Here is a 12,556-nt window from a genome sequence, read left to right as displayed (position 1 = left end):
GTAGATTGGATAAATTTGAAGGACCAAAGATTATGTGTCCACTCCCAAATGAAAAAATGGTAATGTAAAATATGTAGTGTAAAATGATGCAAAAAATAGGCCTACTGGCCTTAACTATATAATTAAATGCGTATTCTTTATGTTGGAAACTTAAATTGAATATTTTAATTGTTTTGATGTCGTGCATGAAAGAGTTTTTCAGTCTCTCGGTCAATCACTATGTAATTGAAGAGTTCTTAAAGAAACCAAATTACAACCAACAGTGAAAATGGAAATGAAATTCTTTCGTTTGTGTAAATGTTCAACGCGGAGAAAAATCAGAGGACAAAATAGAGAAACAGAGTTCAGGGGAAGCATCTTGAAAATATTTGACAATGACAAAGATCAGATGACTACATTGGTGTATAGTATCGATCAAAGCAATAAATGCCGTTTATTGGTTAAGCCGGATTATAATTCCAGTGTTTAGGATCTACTGAAGATTAAACATTTGCATTCAGAAGTTTACAACTTAGCGCAAAATAACTTAACGGTATATCATCACATTCATATACGTCTTTCACACACTATACTGATGCCGTAAATTAGACGGGCGAATTTATCATAACCAGTTTCCCAACTAAAATAGTTTAGTTGAATTGGGGAAAACAGATTTACAACGATCTCGATACAATACGTAAAATGTTACTAATGCAGGGGCGGATCCAGGATGCTTCTGCCGGGGAGAGACTGGAAGGAAGGCGGGGTGGAAGCAAGCGTTCCTTTAAACATTGACGCGATTATAATTTAAATTTGCTTTTGCTGCTTCTGGGGTGTCAGCACTCATTTCGCCAATGCAATCCTGGATCCACCACACCACCACTGTACAATAATGTGAACTGTCATGGATCCACTGCTGTATAATGTGAACTTCCAATGGGTTCACGACTTGTACTGGATCCGAGATACGCCAGATTTTGCTTTCACGGTACAATAAACCTCTTGGATGTTCGTAAAAGCATAAAATGACATTTTAATATTTCTTAAAAATTAGTAACATGCATAATCTGAATGTACATCCTCAACATACAATAATTCTGATCAATATAACGTATCAATTGCTTGTAAAAACATTTTTTTTGGTTGTAATTTACTTACTATTTTCAACAGGATAAGAAGAAACTATGTTAGATATCTATTTATAAATATTTCAGTTAATCCTATGGTCAGTTATTTCAGATTAGTAACCGTTGAAAATAACACAATGTTTAATAATCAATCATGACAGAACACCACAAGATATTATAAACAAATTATTAATTATATTAAGTATTATTTTTTTCATTGGTAAACGAACATCATCACGTAATCCGCGCTTTTGGTGTAATGCTTGTCGACATCCATTTGACACGCTGAATCGCTGACGAAGTCATTAATTGTTTACAATATTTGTAATTTTTTATGTATATAACGAATATATACAACGCCAGATTAAAATATTTTCACTAGGAAAAGACAATATTAATTAAAAACCTTCCAAAAATCAAAATATTTAAGAAATTGCTAGGAAAAAGTACATGTTCATGTTTAACGTGATGATAAAAGAAAGAAGACACAAGCAACCTGTGGAAAAAATTGTTTAATGTGCAATCGCACAGGTAAATGCAAACTTTGAAACCAGAGTTAAAATATATCCTAAAATGACGAAAAACGGAATACATGGTAACTAAATGACATTTGCGGTCGCGAGAATAATACTTTCATGAAAAGTATTACCGTATTCTACGTCATTCAGAGAGTCCAATACATTGACGTCATAATCGCGCGTTAACCGCCAGGTCGTGTCTACTCATTGGCTCACAGCCAATCATAGGAAATAGTACTCAGAATGATTGCATTTCCAACAGTAATAGCAACAATTAAGAAGTCCGACTGTCCCACGAGTACGATCTCCTTTAATCTCCTATTTTATAATACCTTTTCACATCTAACATCAAGCTCATTCACAAATTACAGTGTGAATAAATGCTTTATAAACTAAGTCTCTTTAAGAGACTTACGAAGAACCCTGGGATTGAAAATGAAGCATCGTAACGACCAGGCTACAAATTTCAAATAGACTTCTATACATAATTTGAAAACAATGAACCATTCCGCTAAGCTCCGCCCCTTGGATATTGTTGCTAAGGTCCCGTAAAACGATAGTGTTAAAACATTCTCGGACACGTGCGTTTTGTGGGGCAACACGTCGTGTGCTCGTTGGACACGCGCGTATTCCTAGCACTGTTCTGATTGGTCAGTTTGTTTAGTTGATCTGGAAAGGTCCATTCTGCCACAAAATACAATATAAGCGGCATATCAAAAATATTCTGGTAAAGCATGCTGTTTTCGAGTACTTAGTTCTCAAAAACAACTAAAATATTCAATTTAAAAGTAAATATTATAAATGTGATAAATATTACTAACAAATAATTTCCATTTTGCTTTTTACATTGAAAATAATTTTGGAAATTTGAATATAATCTGATTTTATCAGCTCCTAAGCAAGCTGTGACAGGCCTTACTTAGGTTAGTATTAGTATTTCGAGGTGTTACTTATTATACATATGGCATGTAACAACTTTCAATACATTGTTTATATTATATAAAATATAACCTTATTAATAAAAACATCATACTATTTGATGGTTATATTAATGTTTGGTAATCTAAAATAAAAATGCTGAAAACGATTTAATCATAAATTAGGGTCAAATGAATATATATCATGATATATCAACAAAGATATATTATTATTATTACCAACATGATAATTTTTCTATTTCACTCTACAAAGATGTTGCATCACTGAACATCATCAACACTGTATAATCTACAAGAAAACCATCGTAACACTATCATAAAACTTCAATGCAACACTTGTAACACTCGCAAATTACCATCAGTATGATAGATTCGCACTAACAAACAAACAAAACACTATTGTACCATTATAACACAATCATAACACAAAAGCTGGGCACACACTCTGGTGACACGGAGGATGCATTGCAACAAGGTTTGCACAAAAAATCGTTTGACAATCCACTCAGACTGCCCCCAAAAACACAGCAGATGATGTTAGACCGAATTAGAGCAAAGGTGGATTTGTTGGATGAAGGTCATACGACTGTCACTTAATACAGTGTGTGCCTGACTTAACAAAACACCATCATACCACTAGTCATCATACCACCATCATAACACTGGACACTACCATACCAACACCATAACACTTTGTGTTATCATAAACACCATCAAAACACTACACACTAAAATAACACAATCACAACAGTAGATGCTATTATACAACCATCATACACTCAACACTATCATACCACCATAATAACACTAGACCCTATTATTATCAAAACACTGGACACTATTACACCATCATAACATTTATGTTATAACACCATAAAAACATTACACATTATAATAACATCATCATAACAGTAGATGTTTTCAAACAATAATCATACCACCAGACACTATCATAACACCATCATAACACTAGACACTATCACACCACCATCACAACACAATATGCCATCACAACACCACCATAACACTAACTCCATCATATCATAGTACAGTCATGTATCTATCATCAGAATCAGCACTTTTACTGAGGCTGTAATTCAACAATCTTTCAACACCAATCTATATTAGCTTCATTCAGTCCATTCCCTAAAGACTCCATTAGCTTGCTTCATACGGTAACGACGCATCTTTGATGAAACAGGAAACCACGTACCGATTACATTGCTTCCCGTTGGCAGCGTGCACGGTGTCCAGTAATTTTTGGTAAATTTTTTGCTGAATGTCTTCAACACTGGCCAGAATGTCACCGAACATCAACCGCTTTTCTGAATTTAATTTACTCATCATTTTGAACAGCAATGCAAAAACTGTTCCAACATTTGAACTCTGCAGTTGGTCTACTGTAACTTCTATTGCTCCACCTGTCCAAGTATTATTAATTGTTTTAAACAACTATCGAAAACCAGTACCATCATTTTCCAATGTCAACTTTGCATAAATTGCATTCTAATCCGTTGGTTTGAGCTTAGATCGAGGGGCTGGAGTAGGCCTGTTTGGTCTTGGAGGAGGTGGAGGAAACCGGTCTGGCAAATCCGCTGGAATGCCTGGTCGTGATGGAATGGCAGGTGGATCCCTACTAGGGCTCTTGGCCTGTTGAAAAAAAAAAAAATGGGTAAAATTTTTAATATATTTTTTTAATCATCCCAATTGTAGAAATTTAATTACTTTTTAATAGTTATATCCAGCTTGGTGACTGGCTATATACAATTTTTAAATATTTTATATGGTAAATGTAAGAAAAAATAATAAGGTGGTTATTAGGCCATGAAAAGCAATAGAGGGCATGCAAGCAGACTTATCAACAGCGAAAACTAATAAACACTTATATGGTAGGCCTACACGGATGTATTGTCAACAGAGAGCTTGTAGACCAAACAATGTACTTCAGATCCACAAACATTTTGCAGATAGAATTCATTTTGGAGGCAATTGTTTGTCGGTGAAATGTCTTGCCTGTGATTACACGAATCAGTGAAAGGTCCTTCAATCAAAAAATCTGTAAATAGATTAAAGACTGGTAGAAATAATGTCTTGTCAGAACAATGTCCTGTTGCTAGATTGACCTACTGTAGTAGTTTAAAACCCTGTCGATCATAACAGCCCACTTGAGTCATCTGCAAAGCAGGATTTGTATGTCAACGAAATGCCCTGTCACCGACATACAGTACATACATACTGTTCAATTTAAATTATTTGACAAATAACCATATGTGGATTCACCAGGAAGGAAGGATATTTTAATTATATATATTTTGTTTACCATTAGATATGAGTTTTTCATATCTACATTTTCATTTTGACCATTACAAGTACACAATACACTATTTTTGCACCGTGGTGCATGTAACGAAACAGTTAATTTGGGCACTTAATTAACTTCTTTAAGATTTAATGAACAGGAAAACAAATCAAGAATAGATTTGATTAAATTATTCATCAAATGATACTTCAGGCACCAGGATTTGATCGAGGGAGAGGGTTTATAGATAGATAGTCAAGGGTGGATCCAAAGGGGGCAAAAAGGTTTGTGGATTGAGGGACAACACTACCCTAGGGGGGTCCGGGAACATACCCCCAAAATTTTTGTTTTCTAGACAACCGGTAATATCCACTGACGTATTTTGGGCAATCAATAATTTCTTTTTCTTTTTTTTTTTTTTATTTTCCAAAAGGGGAGCTGGGGCCAGCTCGGTGCCGCTAAATCTGCCCCTGAAAGTCTATCAATATGTAGAGTGCTGTGAAGTAGCTTCCAATCTTGAATAAGTTGAGGCTGTTATGTGAGCAATTGCAGCATCGTGTTATTAAAGCCAATTGACAGTTAAATCTGAATATCTCCTAAAAAGAATTTGTAAAAACCCCAAAACCCTTAAATACATTTAGATTACATTTATTATCTAAATGTTATTTAATTACCTAAGAGAAGGAATAATATTTATCTGAGATAAATAACATACAAATTATAAGACTGTAGGTATATTTAACAATGCGATGGTACAGTACTGCTACATAGGGTAGTGGTGGTGATGCTAGTAGTAGTGGTAATAGAGTAAGCCTTGTTTAGTAGCAGTGGAGTGTCATTGGAGTATATGGGCGTAGGCTGGTGCACACTCCCCACCCCCAAAGGTGGCAAAATAGTTCCACTGGGTTAAAATACTAAAAATGATCGTTAGGTTTTTTTTTTTATTGGAATAGGTATTTAGTTCCACATTCTAAATTTTTGCACCACCTAGGCCCTTTCACACCCACAACATCTCCAGGCAGAAACCAGCCTACGCAGCTGAGAGTAGAGTAAAGGCGGGCACTCACTGAGCCTGGTGGTCGTTGGTTGACGCGATTCTATAAAAAGATGCAATGTGACGACGTGCGCAAAATGGATGGTTTTTAATGACGATCTGCTCGGCCTGGCACCAACAATTATCAATCAAACGGTGTCGCGAATTCGTTGTGCGACAGTCGTACGAAAACAGCGAGTGCCCGGCTTTAAATTAGAGTCGTGTGGTACTACGCTAGTCTGTCATGCATGGTGATTGAAAGAAGGAAAGTTAAACAGATTAGAAGTGGATGGCAGATGAGGTGAAATTAATTGTTAAAATAAGCACCGAATAATCAAGGTATACATAACTAGTTTTACCTTATTTCTACAAAATTTACCAACATACAAATTATGAGCATGAATATTATGAAGAGATAAGATGGTTTTTATATGCAGATAGCTAATAGTACCCGAACAAATTTACATTTAAAGTAAATGCATAGCACAAAAAAAAAAAAAACAAAAGTGCCAGGAACTATTACGAGGTGTTTGATGTGATTGAACTGTGAAGCAACATTTATAAAAAAAAAAAGAATTAGTTTTGAGTGACATATACAATCCTCTGACCAGGAGGGGGATTATAAAGCACCTTACCCTCATATCCTCTTCCCACTCACCACTTGGAATTGTGGGAAGTGGTATAGCAGGAAGTGGTATTTGCATCGTTCTATATCTCGAATCCACGTCTTCCTAGAACCAGAACCATCGCAAATTTTAAATTAAGTCATTTGTGTATTTATCCAAACATCGGTAGAAAATTATTCCATTAAAATTTTCGCATTTATCAGTATTTGTTGATTACTTAATTATTAAATTGGTATTTACTTATTAATCAATTAAACTATTAAAAAATATTTGATTGATTTTAATGTTACTGTATTAAAAAATAAAAAAAAAAACTTTTGAGAGGTTCAAATGGACAATTTAAAATGGCAACAGTTTATAAAGGTAGGAGAAAAACCCACAACCCCCACCATCACTGTGCTGAATTGTGTATGGGCGTGGCCCGTGACCACCTAGACGCAGTAAAGAGGCACTTGTAGATTCAGATTCATATCATTCCACAATGTGAACCCCAACTCTTCCGAAAGATGGGTTATTTCAAGTGCACACAAGCCAAATGTGTACACAGGACCTCTATTTTAAGTCCTTATATCAACCTAACCCTGTGCGAGTAGTGGCTGGAACCAGCACCGATGTTAAGGCTGCAGTTAGCCTTACTGCTTGGCCACTCAGCTTTTTGCTTACCATCATTTATACTGGCGAACAAGCAAGCCACTAAAACAGTGCCTTTGTATTATTATTTGTGTGAAAAAAAAAAAAACATTTTTTTTTTTTTTTTTAAGTTTTAGCAGTGACATATCCAAGATTTTGAAAATGGGGGTGCTGAATAGAAATATTACATCCAATGAACTGCACACAAGGCAAAAGAATAGGGACAGAGCACATCAATGGCTATGGCTACACCATAAATTGGTTGTTTTAAATGTCTAAAGAAAGTTACTTTGTCATTTATTTCCATTAGTTGACTTATTTTTTTCATGATTGAACAAAAAAAGGGGGTGGGGTTCTCAGGCTCCATGAAAACCCACTTGGTTACGCCACTGGGGAGATCCTAGATTAAGAGGCGAACCTAGATTAAGAGGCACTTTAGGCTCTATAACTGGTGGTTCTGGGCAAATATCCTTAAAAGCAAATGGCATAGACTAAATGCATCTAAGGCTACCCTTTACCCAACAACAATGGGAGGCAATGTACTTAAGCCTGGCCTAACTTCCACAAGGTAGGAAAAAAAAAACAGCACTGCTACTATCCGCCTACCACCATTTTTTTTTATTATTGTTATATCAATATTAGTTAATTTGGTTATAATTTATATCAAAGCTAGAATGTTATCTTCATTCACCTTTAAAGTAGAAACTAATTTTTTGCTAATAACTAATCAACCTTTTTTAGTATAGGAATAGATAGTATTTATCTACAATGTAGAGCTAGAAAATTGAATGTCGTTCAATGTTGAATATGGTTGATGACAAAGTGATAATGTTGACAAAACTATAGTGTCATTAAAAAAGATCTTAACAATGTATGATCATACAAAAATCTGACATACAAATATATACTACTGATTATCAGATATGTCTGCAACAAATATATACACAATGGCAGATCCATGAATTTGAGATATGGGAGGCCCAAAGAGGGACTCTCACAGGCTGGGGTCTAGACTACCTCAGCCCCACAAGAGATTGAATAGTTTACTTAGCCATTACTTGGTCATATAATTTCTATTATTACTTAAATTGAGCCAACCAAAAATAATAATAAAATGCTATCAAAGTAACGTAGTATACACTATGTATTTTTAATAACACAAGTTAGATTAAACTTTTTGAAGATTTCAATTTCATACCTCCTCAAATATTGAGCTATCCCTACTGCATGTGCTTGCACGACCTGTGAAACATAAAAATGTTTGTAGTTATGGACCAATTGGATAAGCTGTACCAAATCACTACATTCATTAGCTTAGGATAAGCTGGCATGTCATTGGTTAATTCTTGTTACAAGTGAATAAGCTATATTGTGATTGGACAGTTCTTAAAGTAAACTTACTATGTGAACTTGCTGTGCTAGATGGTCTTGATCCAGGTTTACTATCAGGCTGAAGCTGAATAAAAATGAATATTCATTAGATCCATTACCATTTATTAAAATTCAAGAATAAACATGGTTATTAGCTTTGTAGGCAAATTCGGAAAAAGAAATAGATATTCTTCAACTATTATTAATAGATGCATAAATAAATAATACTAAAGAATTGTCAGGTAAAACATTTTATAATTTTATCTTTTTTAACAGATTGAGTTACAATAACAGAAATAGCACTAAATCTTAAACCTTCACCAGCTTTATATAAGGCCATCCTTACAACTTTTCATTATCCTTTCCCTGATAAGTTTTATACTGTAGTATACTAACCGAAATGTTGGGACACTACAATCCAAACGGTCCTTCTCAAAACCAAATTCCAAATACTAAATTGAGATTTTTATCATATGCCACATGGTGTATTAAAAGCTTATAAATTAATTATTACAGTACTAATTTGTTTTGTAAATGTTGAATATATTTGAAATATTTACTCTTTGAAGCAATAAATTTAAGAATTTCTGTTGGGAATGTCAGTCAATCTGAATTGTTTAAAGTCATGTCTTATTGGCAGTTAAAGTATAAATATTCATATCATTAAAATATAATAATTATAAAAATCAAACAATCAAAATACAACACAAAAATTGTAATGATATTTACCCCTTGCTGTGTGTCATGTAATATTGGCAGCTTTGGACTACCTAAAACAAAATAAATAATAAATCATTAAAAATAAATATCTAACTATTGTTTTGTTGTATTTTACCAATAAGATATTATTTTACTAGCGCATGTGTATGTCAAAGTCAAGATATATACATAAACATTTTAGCATATTGAACAACTACTGTAGTAACAGAATAAATATCACTTTACACACATAGATTCCATTTATCTTGAAGTACTACAGTACCTGATAAAATCAGTGTTCATCATCTTCCATAATATATCTATTAGGCATCTAACGCTCCCCTTCTCTCTGCTATTATTATTATTAGGATTTATAGAGCGCTTTTCCAAGAGACCAAAGCACTGTACAAAAACAGATTTTTAAAATAAATTAACATGCATCCATCTTTCCTTGCCCTAGTCTCTCACTTCTGTACCTAGCTTTCACCATTAGTCACTCTACAGTGTATGTTTTGTCTCCTTGTGCACTATAAATCAGTGAAAAAAACTGATCTGTTTTGATCTACGTCTCCTTGATTGTTGATCGATTATTTTTTAGGATTTTAATGGCAGAAAGATTCTAAGTTATGATCCATTTAAACATGGGAAAATATCACATTAATGAAATAAACCTGAATGAATAATAGAGTGAAAAGTTTGAAGTGAAGGAAAACCATAATCATGCCACAAAAAAATTGATGCCCTCCAGCGAACCAAATTCAATTCCCCTACTTTCAGCAGCATATGGTTGTAAAGTTTCTGAGACTGTACAAAAAGCTGCACGCTCACTGACTCACAGAACCATCTGCCTTAAAAAAGCCTACTCTGCTTCCTATGAGCGTTAGATGACGTAACATCATCTGATGATTGTCAGTGGCAGGCTAAACGAATTGTAAATTAAAAACTATCTGTTGCACGCATGTTGCGTCACTGCATTCTCGATGGAATCGTGTCGGCCAACAACTGTCGCGCGAAGTGAATACCCGATTTTGAAAATCAAATGCAGACTAATTAGTGAAAGCTTAATAGAAACAAATGTCTAAATCTCATCAATCCAAAAATAAATCATCATTATTAAATTCAATTAAAATTGTTCAAGATATACTCATATGGTGCAATAGCAAATGGGTATGTACGGTATATATAATTATAATAATTATTATTTAATTATAATAAATTTTCAATAAACTTATTTGTACCGTCGTCTGCTCGAGCCCGTAGACCCTCCACACAAGACATTGCTCTTTCCTTTTCTGAAACAGGTCAGAGGTAAAATTACTTTGCATCACGGTTTCAGCGAAAGTTCCCATCATGCAATGGACATTCCCTGTCTGATACATGCATAATACATGCAAGATTTTTGATTAATTTGAATTTCATTTCATTTATTTTGTCCAAAAAACATTAAAATTGACAAACACAAGATAACAGAGAGCAAAAAACAACACTCAGTTGGGCGGACAGGATTGCCAAAAAGTGAACTGAATCACTGTCTAGTGGCTCTCTGATGCCAATGAGAACATAAATTAAATTAGCATAAAATATTCAAGTAAAATAGGCCAATCAATAAAATTTAAATTAAAAAATATATACAGTATGTACAAAACCATCAGTGAAATCGGTCAAAATTGCAGCGAAAAACAAAAGCTAAAAAGTTTGTTTTACAATGGTAAAATTTGAGACGAAAAATTAAAAAAGAATTATTGCTTAGCATAAAATAGTTTTAAAATTCTGATAAAAGATTCAATTCCAAAAACAAGTTCATCTCGAAACATCAGCGGGAAGTTTATCCCAAACTCTTGGAAAGTTATTAAACAAGTAAAATTTAAAACTATTAGTACGCGAGTAAATGTGAATAAATTTAAGATGGTGTGATACAAAAATATATACTATATTTTGTTAATATTTTTTCCATTTTTTTCCACCTAATTTTCCTTCCAAATGTTTCAGACAATTGAAGTAACTACCCCAATCTTCTTTTATTGTAACTTATTGTAAATTAATATTAAAAATAGAGAACTATATTACTAGAACAATAGTGTCTTTCACTCCAAACAGAATACAGAAAAAAAAAATCAATGGGAAAGAAAAAATTTAAATGCATTCATATATATTTGCTTCTCAAATAAATAAAATAATATTTATTAATTACGTTAATGTTATTTTATCAACAAAACATGATTAGCAATTTTTGTTAATTATGATATCAAAATAAGAGGAAAATGTGTTGTAAAGTATAGTTTGCACCATGCTAAATGAAATAATTTATTTTAAAAACAAAATTAAAGATTAATCTTAATTGCATTTTCAGAATATTAAGAATTTAAAAAGAACAAACTAAATTAGTAAATTCAGATTTAATGTATTGCCATTGTATTGAGTCTATTGTTTTCTATTTCAAAAAAAAAAATCAAAAAAAATCAGTGTTTTTTTTTCTTCTAGAGCCTGGCTTTCATTGTCATTTCATCAAACATGCAAACAATAAGAAAGATGCAAATACAAGGCATTTTTCCAACATTCTTTTCCATCCATCAGCAAAAAACCTCAATGATTCATTACATTCCAAGTCAGGTTAATAGTAACTTCACACCTTCATCGTCATGTTGTCACCACCATCATCATTGCTATCATTACCACCACAAACTCACCATCACCACAATCACCATCAAGCATCATCATTACCATTGTTGTAACCTTTGTCATGTTCAACAGCTTGTTTGAAGTGCAAAAAATCTTGTTTTAAGTATACCAAGAAATATGAACTGTTGTGACAATCATCAAACAATGAATGGTGTTCTAGCAAGGTAATTCAACAAAAGGACGCACATCTCCGCTCTCGAACATAGCGCGTGCGTACAGTCCTTTGATCTTTACTGTGGCATTGACAATCTGATACTAGTTGCGAGTACAGCCGTCAATTATTAGTCTATGCGTGCCATTCGTTTTATGGTGTTAGTTTTTATTTTATTAATTTTGGGTACTTCGCAATGTCTGTTACATTTGATTTTTTTTTACTATATGGGTATTATCATTGATATCACCACCGAGTCTGTGAATTCTACTTTGACAGTAACTTTTATTTTCAAGTGCAATTTGTAATTTGTATTATATAACATCTCATTACTGGATTCTAAATTAAGATTCCTTAAAATTATTATTTTAAAAAACAACAAATTTATAAACTTTCCACGTCGAAGCCAGCTTTCCACCGTGCATCGGTTAACATGTTTTAGTTAAAATAAAGAATATGTAATCAATAAAGTACTGCCCTATTTCATACATTCACAAATTCAATTT

At 33.4% G+C, this 12,556-nt stretch overlaps 1 protein-coding gene across 2 annotated transcripts; it reads right to left on the bottom strand.

Annotated features, from left to right (window-relative positions):
• Positions 1–403: 403 nt before the first annotated feature.
• LOC117104636 (altered inheritance of mitochondria protein 3-like) lies at positions 404–10,535 on the bottom strand. 2 transcript variants are annotated; one of them, XM_033245509.1, is made up of 6 exons: positions 10,459–10,526; positions 9,251–9,291; positions 8,552–8,606; positions 8,349–8,392; positions 6,530–6,625; positions 404–4,212 (listed from the first exon to the last, which is right to left on the bottom strand). In XM_033245509.1, exons 1-6 carry the CDS (start codon positions 10,496–10,498, stop codon positions 4,069–4,071), a joined length of 420 nt encoding a protein of 139 aa, XP_033101400.1. In that variant the 5' UTR covers positions 10,499–10,526; the 3' UTR covers positions 404–4,068. The 2 variants fall into 2 exon arrangements, with proteins under 2 accessions (XP_033101400.1, XP_033101401.1); XM_033245510.1 differs by lacking the exon at positions 6,530–6,625 and having other exon boundaries at positions 10,459–10,535.
• Between the last annotated feature and the right edge of the window lie 2,021 nt (positions 10,536–12,556).

The sequence above is a fragment of the Anneissia japonica genome, unplaced genomic scaffold (assembly GCF_011630105.1).
Source record: "Anneissia japonica isolate Jap-2015-1 unplaced genomic scaffold, ASM1163010v1 scaffold287712_len2945570_cov188, whole genome shotgun sequence".
NCBI classification, from domain to species: Eukaryota; Metazoa; Echinodermata; class Crinoidea; order Comatulida; family Comatulidae; genus Anneissia; species Anneissia japonica.
Note: the sequence above shows the minus strand (reverse complement) of the source record. Positions and strands in the feature narration are given on the sequence as shown.